This window comes from Phoca vitulina, unplaced genomic scaffold (assembly GCF_004348235.1).
Source record: "Phoca vitulina isolate PV1807 unplaced genomic scaffold, GSC_HSeal_1.0 scaffold24, whole genome shotgun sequence".
Lineage (NCBI taxonomy): Eukaryota > Metazoa > Chordata > Mammalia > Carnivora > Phocidae > Phoca > Phoca vitulina.
This window is the reverse complement of record NW_022589727.1, coordinates 23,851,111-23,864,081: the sequence shown is the minus strand read 5'-3', so window position 1 is coordinate 23,864,081 and position 12,971 is coordinate 23,851,111. Positions and strand designations below refer to the sequence as shown.

The 12,971-nt window shown below is 37.5% G+C and overlaps 1 protein-coding gene across 1 annotated transcript in view; it reads right to left on the bottom strand.

Moving 5' to 3' along the window:
* Window positions 1-3,845: 3,845 nt before the first annotated feature.
* LOC116642705 (myosin regulatory light polypeptide 9) overlaps window positions 3,846-12,971 on the bottom strand; it is a 10,562-nt gene continuing 1,436 nt past the window's right edge. The window contains exons 2-4 of the mRNA XM_032421174.1: window positions 8,365-8,563; window positions 7,759-7,920; window positions 3,846-4,339 (exon numbers count right to left, since the gene is read on the bottom strand). Coding sequence (XP_032277065.1) covers window positions 4,167-4,339; window positions 7,759-7,920; window positions 8,365-8,548 — 519 coding nt within the window. The 5' untranslated portion in view covers window positions 8,549-8,563 and the 3' untranslated portion in view covers window positions 3,846-4,166. The remainder of the gene's footprint in view (window positions 4,340-7,758; window positions 7,921-8,364; window positions 8,564-12,971) is intronic.

Sequence of the window (12,971 nt, the reverse complement as noted above, 5' to 3'; positions counted from 1 at the left end):
ATCCCATAAGCCCTCACCTTGGTCACCTTAAGACCATAGCTGAGGGACCCAGACTGTACTTTGACTTTCATCTCCATATTTGTTTATAGAACTGTGCTTTTCAATACAATAGTCATTAACCACATGTGGCTATCTAAATTGAAATTAAAAACTCTGTTCTTCAGTTATATTAGATACATTTTAAGTGCTCAATAGCCACATGTGGCAAGTGTCCTTATTGGAAAGCACAGAGAGCATTTCTATCATCACAAAGTTCTACTGGAGAGCCCTGTTCTAAAAAATAATTCTAGGGTATATTCTCTAGATTCTAAAGAAAAACATAGTATTTATTAACGAAAAGCCGAATATCTAAATATCTAGCACTTGGTAATGGCTAATTAAAGCATAACCTTGTCAAAGGCCATTAAAAAGAATGGTTAAAAATAAAAATGGTGGCTATACCAAAACATGAAAAGTAAGTTAAGATGTGTTAAACTAAAAAACAAATTATATATTCATTACAACTATAAAATGTGGATAAGAGATGTTATGACGCTACTTGAGTAGGGAGATAGAATCTAAGGTAAAAGGGTACAGGGACTTTGGACATTCAAGAGCAAGTGGAAATGGGAGAAGCAGGATTGGGAAAACTGGGCATTTCTTCCATATGGGATTAGTTCTGGCAATGCCTTCAAGGACAGTAAAAAGCCAGGTTTCAGGGAAATCAAGAAATCGTACACTTAAGGAAGACCTAGAAAGACACAAGTCTACATATTTTTGGATCTACCCAGGAAATCTAAAGTAAATTATTTGATCATCTAGTCAGTACCAGGAAATAGGCTTTTTAATGTACTCTCATTCAATCCTGATTACAACCCTTTAATATAATAAAATTCCAGTTTGAGCTAATTTACTATCAAACAACTATGGACCTTCCTCCTAACCTCAGCCTTTTAGTTCCAACTACCATTAAACTCCCATCACCTACCCTTCCCTCTTTTCAGAGGGAGAAGTATCCATTTTTATTTCTCTAAGGATCATCCCACAACATGTGATCTAGGTTCTGTCCCTTCCTGTCTCCTGGATATGATTCATTTTGTGTCACTGATTATTTCCTCTAGTTTGTCTTTTTCCCCCTCTGTCTACAAACAGGCTGAATCTCTAAAGATGAGTCCTTTGATCTTGCCTTCCCTTCAAGTTTCTCTTCATTGCCAAGCTTCAGACCCTTTACTGGTAAACTGAACAAGAATACCTTTTTGAATACCTACTGTGTACCAAACCATTTAGCTTCAGTGTTTCTAATTTTCACAACATACTTGGAGGTTATCATCCCTGTTATATAGGTGATGAAACTGAAGAGTGACCTGCCCAAGGTTACAAAGCCAGCCAAATAATAGGTGGAATTCATTCAATCTCGTCTGGCCTCGTATTGCTCTTAGTCACAAGAAGTACTGCTTTATATATTAATAGATTATGTTCCTATTATGAACCAATAGCATTACTTCCATTCTACAAATGAATAGGGGTCCAGGGAATTTAAATAATTTATTTAAGGTTATGAAGCCATGTAGCAAAAATGGGATTAAAATGCAGATTGGCTTGATCCCTAAACCTAGGCACTGTCCACCATTTCATGCTGCACAATGGATCCTGCATTCATAACTCTGCCTAGGGGCACCTGGGTGGCTCAGTCAGTTAAGCATTTGCCTTTGGCTCAGGTCATGATATCAGGGTCCTGGGATTGAGCCCTGCATTGGGCTCCCTGCTCAGTGGGAGCCTGTTTCTCCCTCTCCCTCTGCCCCTCCCCTGCTTGTGCTCTCCCTCTCAGATAAACAGTCTTGAAAAAAACAAAAAACCTCTACTTAATAGATACAGCAAAGGTGACCAATGACTTGTCAAATCTAGTGGTCCCATTTAAACTTTACTGAGCTTTTCTGATTTAACACTACTGACTAACCTCCTCATTCTTGAAACTATTCACTTGATTTCCATAATACTGTTTTTGTGGCTCTACCTCTTCAAGCCCTTTTATCATCTTCTATCTGATCCTTCTTACAACTTTTCTGCACGTCCCTAATCTAGGTATTACACCTCTTGTCCTTTCTCTCTTCATACTTTATAGGAAATGGTTGCCTTTCCTTTTCAGAATATGATTTTACTAGTCTCATGTAGTTTGGCTTTCCTCCCTGTTCCCCCCAATAGCACTCATCAATTCCTGCTCTTGAATCATAGTCTCCTTGATCAAGTAAAATTTGGACCCTGGAGTCCAGTGATAATATAATCATAAGCAGGCAGATAAGGATGCTACCCTAGTAGGTTGGTTTCATGAGAACTTTTCAAATGTAGGACTTTCTTCATGGAGACTGGTTTTTCAGTCAAATCCACTGTTGGAGTTAGATGCTTTAGTTTTTTATTGGCAATTATCTTTGCTTAAGTAAAACCTAGTTACTACGTAAAGAATGCTATTACCATATTAGGAGACGTATTTCATTTATGGGAGACCATTCACTATTCCTAATGGAAGCTGATTCTTTGAGCAGTTATTTGAAATGAAAATGGGGATACTGCAAGAGCTCATTTTAGTAGATGAGACCACATTGTTTCTGTAGTGGAAACAATGTAATTTGGAAATTTGTTAAAAACAGAAGTGACCATGTTTTCAGTTGAAATGGAAATTCAATTCAACAAACAAGATTTTAGCATCATGGCTATGAGCCTAGGAAAAGTATTCTGCTTAACCCACTGAATGAAATTCAGAAACACATAAAAGGCAAAGAGTTAAGGGAGGTGCTAAGATTCTAATCTTGAAGGGGGCAGAAGCAGTCTTGTTCCTAGTCTTTCTACTTCTGCTCTATAAAGCTGGCTGCACCAGATTAAAAGATCTAGCTCACCTATCCTGTTGAGTGCAAAGGTCTGCTGCCTTGAAGGAATTCAGTAATTGTTCATTGAATGAGGTAATGGCTTTGTCCAAGGGTAGTCTTGTTAATAGCATAAAACATAGTTATTAGAGTAATTGTCAATTACTCATCTTTGTAGGCCATCAACTCTTTTCAACCGACTTTTTCTCCCAACATTTCAAGGTCTTTTTAAAATTCATGAATATTTGGAAGTTAGATTTTTGAAGCCTAAAGCAAATGAAACTTCTGATTAACTCTGAAACAGTCCTGCATTTCTGCAAATAGCAGAAGTTATTTTTAGGACTGAAATAATGATCTCACTTTCCCAGGCATGTAGCTTCAGCTGTTTTGATTGTGGGCAGGTCAGGAATGTCCAAAATTCATACAAGGATTCATGGTGAATCTCTGTATAAACAAACACGGTATTTCAAGAGGGACTGTTGTATTAAAAAAGAAACTACATACAATAAAAGATGCTGGCTTGTATTTTCAACATTTTGAAATACAATACAAAAAAAATATTTTTGGTAAGAAACATTCCATAGAACCTTTTGGGGCTAAAATAGTTTAAAAAATTAGGACAAATTAAAATTATACTCAGTGGCCTGGTCTAATTTTAAATGACATGAAATAATGCACAAAAGTTTAGAACAGATAAGGAGGGATGCTGACAGGTATGTTAAACTTAAGGATTTAAAGCTACCAAAGCTAGCATGTCTATACAAATTCTATAGAAAATTATTTTTAAAACTGAAAGACAAAGTGCAGGAAACCCAATTAAGGCAGTTAAAACTGATTTCTTTGGAGGGGAGAGGGATATATAGTAGAGATAGGATTGTTAGGGAAACTGGAAGGAGTAAGGGAGAGGTCTAACAACCATATCATTTTCCAGGATTTGTCTCATCTACCTTTCCTTGGAAGATGCAACTAACAAAAGCCGATTTTGGTAAATAAGAAATTTTAAACAAGTAAGTTTTTATCATAAAGTTTAATTATGGTTCAGAAAAAATTGAGTGAATAACTTTCTCTGAAAAAATATACTGACTCTGTAGACTGCAGTTATTTTGGGAGGGGGCTGGTAAGTTAAATTGCCCTATTTTCTATTCTGAAAATCATAAAAAGTCCCATTTCCAGTCTGATTACAGAGATGCATGTGCCCAAAATGGCTGAGAATAAATACAAGAAAGGCAAAAGCTGCAAAGCTAAGGGCATGCAACAGACTCTAAGAGAAAGTCTCAGAAATACCCAAAGTGGCAACAAGGAACGTTTGGCTGGAATTTGAAGTTCTTTTCAGTCATCTTTGTCTTTTGCTCCATGTTTAAGGATGCGCGTGAACTCAATATAATTGAAATTTCCCTTTTTGTCAATAGGCGCTTCTCTGTACAGCTCATCCACTTCCTCGTCTGTAAACCGATCTCCCATGGTTGTCAGCAGCTCTCTCAGGTAATCTTCCTGGATGGTGCCTAAAGAATAAAGAACTGGGGATCAGAATACATACTACTCTGAGGAGTAATTACAGGGAACATCTACACTTGACCAAGCATGCAAATATAGGAAATATGGGCTCTTCACATGTTTTAAGCCAGCCTCAGCAGACAGCTGCCTAGCTCTATCATCCTGCTCTGCTCTATCGACTTTTGTCCACAAGTCTTCATAATAGGGCCTAAACTACACCTAAACAACAATAAAGTACGATTAAGGAAACTAAGCCTCATGGTTCCTTAAAGTAGCATGAATGGGGACGCCTGGGTGGCTCAGTCGGTTAAGTGTCTGCCTTCGGCTCAGGTCATGATCCCAGGGTCCTGGGATCAAGTCCCGCATCGGGCTCCCTGCTCTGCGGGGAGCCTGCTTCTCCCTCTGCCTCTGTCCCTCTCTCTCTCTGTCTCTCATGAATAAATAAATAAAATCTTAAAAAAAAAAAAAAGTAGCATAAATGGTTACACTAAATCTTTTTTTTTTTTTTTTAAGTGAGCTCTATGGCCAGTGTGGGGCACCCCTGGTCACACTTATTCTATAAGCAAGTAACACTAAAATACCACATCATAAACATCAATAAAGTGCTTCGGTGGAAAGAATACTGGAGTCTTGAGGTCCAGGTTTTTGTTTTCAAGATTTTATTTTTAAGTAATCTCTACACCCAATGTGGGGCTCAAACTCACACCCTGAGATCAAGAGTCACATGCTCTACCAACTGAGCCAGCCAGGTGCCCTGAGGTCCTGTTTTAACAAGTGTGTTACTTCAGGCATTTCATTTTATCTCTGACTTTGGGTTGTTTGTTTTTTATATGTACAATGAGATTTTTAATGTTTCTTTCTTTTTTGCAAATCTAATTTAAATTTTATAACAAATACAGCTAGGCCCTGAGTGTGCAAAAACATGAGTATATATTTGAGCATTACCTATGTCGCAGACACTGGGCTAGGAATTGGGGATGTGGAATGGTGAGTCAAAAGGTGTGCTTTTTACTCTGGATCTGTGATACCAGGGTTCTGATAGAGAGCTTAAAAAAAACAAAAACAAAAACAAAAACTCCAGATGCCACCCTTGATTTATTATCTGGCATTGATTTCCTTTTTTTTTTTTTTTAAGATTTTATTTTTAAGTAAATTCTACACCCAACATGGGTCTCAAACTCATGACCCTGAGATCAAGAGTCGCACACTTTTCCAGCCAGGTGCCCCATGGCATTGATAATTTTAAAAGGCTCCCCAAGTAATTCACATCATGATTGAGAACCACTAATGTACTAACACAAAGTTGATAAATGACCAAGCACAGAGATGTTTGAAATTCATAAAGTAAAAGAAAAATCTGACAATATTCTTGTATGTGAAATTAAGCTAAAACATTGACAATATATTTCCTATAAAATGAGTTTAAAGTAGAAGGTCAGTTCACAAAAGAAACTCTAGACTTACAGGGTTTTTCCTAATTCCATTCTACATTTTAAAATGTTTCTCAAATGTTAGACTTCTAGCTTGTAGAAATAAATTCTCATCTCCAACCAAGTAATTCAACTATCACATAAACCTATCATCGAATATGTGCGAGGAGCTGTGGTAGGTGCTAAAAGGGGTTACAAAGATGGGAACATAACGCTGTTGAAGACAGAGCCATTGCTGATTGGGAGTAAGTACACAACTGAATAGAAGGTCAGGAAGAGTATGTGCCAGGAGAGAGATAATAAAATACTTTAGATGTGGAGAGAAAGGAGAGGCTTCAAGTTTTCCTGGGATGAGGAGAAAATAGTATAAAAACACAGGTAAGGCTCTATAAAGAATGTGATCTTTGAGATGAGTTTGAAGAATGGATAAGACATTTTACTCTTTTATGGCTTTATTCCCTTCCATTAAAAAAAGTAACAATTGCTCACAGTCAAAAGCTCAATCAATACAGAAGTGCCTTAAGGAGGGAAAAAAGTAAGTTTCCTCTGCCTTTCCCTCCCCACACCCCATCCCTTCCAGGTATAACTGTTAAAGAATTTCAGTTTTTTTTTTTTTGTTTTTTTTTTTTTAAAGATTTTATTTATTTATTTGCGAGAGAGAGAATGAGAGACAGAGAGCATGAGAGGGAGGAGGGTCAGAGGGAGAAGCAGACTCCCTGCCGAGCAGGGAGCCCGATGCGGGACTCGATCCTGGGACTCCAGGATCATGACCTGAGCCGAAGGCAGTGGCTTAACCAACTGAGCCACCCAGGCGCCCCAAGAATTTCAGTTTTAAGAGGGAGGAGAAGGTGATATGATGAGGAAGGCACAGAAGCAGCAATGGTGGAGGTAAGTTTAGGACAACAATGCATAGAAGAGCTTGGAAGGAGGTTAGGAAGATGATACAGGAGTCAAGGATGGTATACCTGAGTAGGCCTAATGAGGCCATATTGTGTGTGGAGACTGCTTCTAACAACAGACTGTACTTGACATTAGGGGCGCCTGGGTGACTTAGTTGGTTAAGCATCCGACTCTTGATTTTGGCTGAAGTCATGATCTTGGGGTCATGGGGTCGGGCCCCACATCCAGCTCTGCACTAGGCATGGAGCCTGTTTGAGATTTTCTCACTCCCTCTGCCCTCCCCACCGCCCCTCTCTTTCCTTCTCCCTCTCTAAAATAAAATAAAATAAAATAGTTCAAGTAATATGTAACTAAAGGGTGTACCTTCTTTCTCAAAAACCTTGCCATGTGAATTATTCCCTTACGTGTCCCTTATATGCACTTCTGTCAAAGGATCAAGCATTTATGTAGTTAACTTTTGGGGTTTTTTGAGAATTAACTCTATGCCAGCAGTATGCTAAGCACTTTATATAAAGTATCTCACTTCCTCATTTAATCCTCACAAAAACTCTATGAGGTAGGTAATATTATTGACCATTTTATAGGTACAAAAACAGAGGCTTAGAGAAGTTACTTGCCCAAAATCACACAGCTATCATATAGAACAAGCATATGAAATCAGGGAGCCTGATTCTAGAGCAAAAGGTTAGATACTAGATTTAAACAATCTGAAGGCTGAGAGGTACCTGATAAACAAATACAAGACTGTACTGAGATCATGGCCTATAGCAATTCATACTTTTTCCAAGATTGCTCTGGTAAAAGTTATTCATTCAACACAATTACTGAGAGCCTAACCCTTGTGGAGTTATTCTAGTAAAAGGGCAACATAAGTTTCCTAGAGAAGTTCCAAATACACCTATTAAATTGTTAATTAAATATTTAAGGGTAGAGGCAGTAAAATGAGTGATTAACATGCCACAGGAAAAGCCTGTCCCACAAACAGGTATTGTATAAACCTGAGGGTATTATGTCATCATATTTCAAGTTGTTATATGTTTTAGTTACCACAACCAAAAATTAAATCACTTGGTAATTAAAGGTTACCTCAGACTTACCAGTTGCTTCTTCATCAAAGCAAGCAAAAGCATTTCTGATGACATCTTCCGGATCTGTGCCATTTAACTTTTCACCAAACATGGTGAGAAACATGGTAAAATTTATGGGCCCGGGAGCCTCATTCATCATGGCATCCAGATACTCATCAGTTGGATTTTTCCCTAAATGAAAAGGAGGGTCATAATTTTAATTACATCACAAAATGCACCAAGTATTCATCATAGTGAACATCTTGACAAGAGAGATTATCATTTATACAGTTTGCTGTTTATATTCACACACAAATAGTAAAACTATTTGGGAAAAAGTCTTCTCAATAAGTAAGGCCTGTATTAAAGAGTCTAGAGATGGTATGCTATTCCTTTGGGATGTTAGGAGGAATAGTGCTGGTGTTCTCATAATATCAGTGTTTACAACACACACATATAATATGCTGGCCCCCAGCTCAATCCTGAGATCTGGCCAGAAATTTGCAGGTGGTCCAAGGACCACACTTTGGGGAACACTGCTCCAGACTTTAAATCTTGGGAAACTACATCATTAGATTGGCTCCACAGGCATTACAGAAATTCTATTTAGTCTTTAATATTAAAACTGATCATTACCTAGGGAAGCAAGCATATCATGCAAATCTTCCTTGTCAATGAAACCATCTCTGTTCTGATCAATCATGTTGAAGGCTTCTTTGAACTCCTGAATCTGTGACTGGTCAAACATGGCGAACACGTTGGATGTTGCGCGCTGGGGGCGCTTCTTGGTAGTCTTGGTCTTTGCCCTTTTGCTCGACATGGTGGCGTTTAAATCCTAATTAGGAAGGGAAATACAAAAAAAAAAAAAAAAAGATTAACAAAAAGTAAACTGAATAAAACTTCCTGACAAGTCTGAGCTAGTTAGAGATGTACCTAAAAACTACTCAGCAGAGTAGTATCACTTGGCAAAGATATCTCGCTCAACTAATCAATATGATTACATATAGAGCCAAACTACAAAGAGAAAAACCAGACTCATGTTTCAGTTCACTCATCCTTAGTAGTCGTAACATCTAATCAACAGTCTGTCACTAACTTCAAATTCCAGACTAAAACCAACATAAATTCAAAGCTCAGAGCCTATCGACAAGATTGTATGTTCCCCAAGCTGCTGGATAGCCAGATAAGGTACTGATAACCAAATCTACTGGTTTAATAACAATAGAGAAAACAAGAAACAAACAAAAAAATATAGGTACCCTGGAGAAACAGTACTGGTTCTATACTTCAGTGCTATGCCAGTACTGGGGAATACTAATTCATCTTCAACAAGTCTATTCTGCAGCCCTAGCCTAAGCTGGCTATCCCATTCTAAGGTGGACAGAAAGTAGGAAGGAAGACTAATTGATGGAATAGGTCTTCATCTCCTAATCTCCACTGTCAAATAGCATTCTTCCATTTGCAACTAACAATTTTTATTGCACCCTCACTTCTGGAATCAAAGTAGTTTAAAAAATGTATTTGTTGAAAAGCTAACTGAAAAAGTATAAAAGACTATGAATTCACCTACAATTTATTTCCACTCTATCCAAACCAGTTTCTTGCACAGAGCCAAGTTAAATCATTTGAGGTCACTAAGTTCTCTAGACAAAAATCAGCACAACAGTTTTTAAAGCTATTTACTTTTTAAAAAAAAAAAGTTTTAAAAAACATTTTAAGAGCTATGGAAACAACCTTTGTTCTCTAATCTAAATTTATCCCTGTAAAATTTAAGTTAAAAATTAAAAAAAAAAAAAAAAAGCCTAATGATACGTAAAATGAAAAGGCAATTTTTTCAACACTCAATCTTTAAAAGACGATAAAAATTTGTTTGGAGTTAAAAACCACATAGTCATCAGATAACAAAATTTTACCGTACCATCCTTCAGAGCCCGGGTGGCGATGGTAGTCTGCAAAACCTCTAACCAGCAAGACTAGGCCACTGTATTGAGTTATATTCTTCCAAGCAGGCCTAAAATAGGCACTCCTGATTTCACTCTCTGACCAGGATAACAATTTTAAAGCTTACGTTCTGAAAACAACATTTAGCTATGATGTAGCAAAACACTATGCCCTTGCTCTAAAAATAAATCTGTGGACTGCAAAGAATGAAGTACTACCTAGATCTCAGCACCGCAGTGACCTTAGAATACAATGCTTCCTATGAGCTTAAAGTTATTTCTTACATTCTTCCCTTGATTATACCACATCACCCAGACTAAACTGAATTATAGAAATAATTAGAAAAGCTCTGCTTCAGATTTTTTTTTTTTAAAGCTAAATCTGTTCTCAGATTTCAGTAGGAAATTCCACAAAGAAGAGTCACAAATTCCAGGCCATCCAATATAGCACTCGGTGATACATGGAATGTGTTGTTGGTAAGATATACCCTACACAACCCAGAAGTTATGATATACACTCCTCCCTAATTTTCAAGTTTCCTTTAACCACAATTTGGGAGGCTGCCTGTCATAATTTATCTGCACCATTCTTGAATGTGTATTTTCATTCTGCAACACCTTTTGGGGGCAGTAAATACCATTATCGAAACTACATAGGGTTGTAATTTTTCCCTCTATTCTAAATGTAGTTTTAAAAACTACAAAGAGTCACAGTGTATATTATTCCTCCATTTCTTAACTGTACTCCAGGACTTGGGGTGAGTGGCAGAGACCCAATGACGGGCACAGAATTACCAGTCCACCTCTCTTTAATATTTTAGGCATGCCATGTCTTTGCAAACCAAAGCATGTCTTTAAAAATAGTCTGTTTTGTTTGACAACACTGTCTTCCCCTCATGAGGCAGGAATGTCAGTTATTTTAAGAACAAAGAAACTGATGAGAATTATAGGTCAAATGGTTGGCACATTTTTTAATCTATAAAACCTCATAATATTAAATTTGGTGGGAGGGGCGCCGGGGTGGCTCAGATGGTTGAGCGTCTGCCTTCGGCTCAGGTCATGGTCCCGGGGTCCTGGGATCGGGCCCCTTATCGGGCTCTTGGCTTGGTGGGGAGCCTGCTTCTCCCTCTCCCTCTGCCTCTCCCCCTGCTTACGCTCTCTCTCTCTCTGTATCTCCGTGTCTCAAATGAATAAATAAAAAAATCTTTAAAACAAAAATTTGGTGGGAGTCCTCTAGGTACCTTTTTAAAATGCTTAGTTTGTGCTATAAAGTTATAGATAAATATATGTATTTGAATTTTAAAGTATTTCCCATTAGTCTTTCTTTTAATCATGCATTATTTAAATCTCTATTCATTGTAAAATAGTTTGTAAAAGTTATAGTTTTTTTTTTTTTTGGTCAGCACGGACAATGTCTCAAAGAATTTTCCTTTAGCTCAAGCAATACTTAATCATCAATCTTTAATATCATTTAATTACACCAATGTACATCAAATGTCACTAGTGTGAAGCACTATTTAAGAATTAAGAAATGTAAGGCAAGTGTCCTATCTTCAAGAAGCTTGAAGTTGGGGAAGCAACTATAAAGAAATGAAATGATTGGTTAATCTTATGAAATGAGTCATAGTTTTCAATTCCTGAAGACTGTCAAGTTAAAACAATGTGTGACAATAATGAAAAATAAAGGTGGTACATGATCTATCAAATACTGTGAGTTGAGAAAGATTTTTTCTAAAAGATTGAGGAGGTGGGGAAAGACCTTGAAAAACCCTGCAAGACATCCTTAGAATTAAGAGATTCAGATATTAATTTTAATTCTAACAAATTAAGGTAGTTAATTCTACCAAAACTGGTAGTATAATGTTAGGCAAGTTACTACCTGGGCCTTTACTTTTTCAAGGAGGTTGTGTTCTTATCTATGAGTTTATCTCCCAGCAGAAACTGGGGGCCTTCCAGCAATAGGCAGTTCAGCTTCACAGTAAGTTGTTCTAAAATAAGGAAAGTGTGGGTTTTTTTTCCCTACCAAACTAAACGTATGGGTGGAGGGGTGCCTGGGTGGCTCAGTAGGTTAAGCACCTGCCTTTGGCTCAGGTCATGATCCCAGGGTCCTGGGACTGAGTTCCGCATCAGGCTCCCTGCTCAGTGGAGAGCCTGCTTCTCCCTCTCCCTCTGCGCCTACCCCCTATACCCCTCATGTGCGTGCATGAGCACTCTCTCTCTCTCTCTCGCTCACTTGCTGTATCTCAAATAAACAAATAAAATCTTTAAAAAATAAAAAGAAAAAAAAATAAAAGTATGGGTGGAATAAACACTGATGTAGAGGGAACCAAATCAGGGACAGTGCTATGATCCCAAAGAGCAGATCACTTATGATATTGTCACTGTCCTCCTTTCTATATGATTCTAATTTGTTATCCACTTTTACTTTCCCCAAACAAGTGAGACATGTAACTCTCCTCATGTTAGAAACCTTCCGCAAATGCACAACTCCCACAGAAGTTTAGAAAGTTAGGGTAAAAAACATTGAAAATATTTCATACATCACTGTTAAGTATTCTTTATATAGAATGGGAAGATGTAGGCATCTGAGATTTTTAAGTTATGAGTATTCTCACTCATTCTAAGTTATAGCCTGGAGTCTATTTTTGAAGCAGTTAATGAAAGATCTCTGGCGTGAAGGCATATTTGTTGTATGAAACTTTAAAGCAGGGAAACTTGCAGTGCAGGCGTCTATGAAATATGAAAGGATTTCAGATGCACAAGAAAGTGAATGAAACAGAGCCAATGGTGGTCAAGAAGATTCAGTTTACAGATCTAAAGGAGTATAACCTTGTTTTAAATCAGGAGAGGTTAAGTGTTGGTAGCAATTAATTTATGTGTGTGTGTGTGTGTTTTAGCTTGATCAAATAGGAAGAGACTCAATTCAAGGTTATGACAAAAGGAGGGATACAAATCATGTAAGGAAGATATTACACTAGATTAAAGGGTAGAAGAAAAGCCTCAAAGAGGCTTTTCCCACACATCAAGGGCAATGGGAAGATTTTTCAGCCTCTCTAGATACTATGGTTTCATTTATAAAATGGGATTAATCCATACTAATATTGATTACTCTAATTAGAATCCTAGAATGTAACATTTGTAAAGTGGTAATAAATGTAAAATAATCTAGAGATTTTTTTCTACAGCATTGACACTAAAACTGATAGTATTCTAGGAAAATATGATACATTCTTTAAGGAAAAACGCCCATCTTAGAAAACACTTCCTAGTGGGGCGCCTGGGTGGCTCAGTCAATTAAGTGTC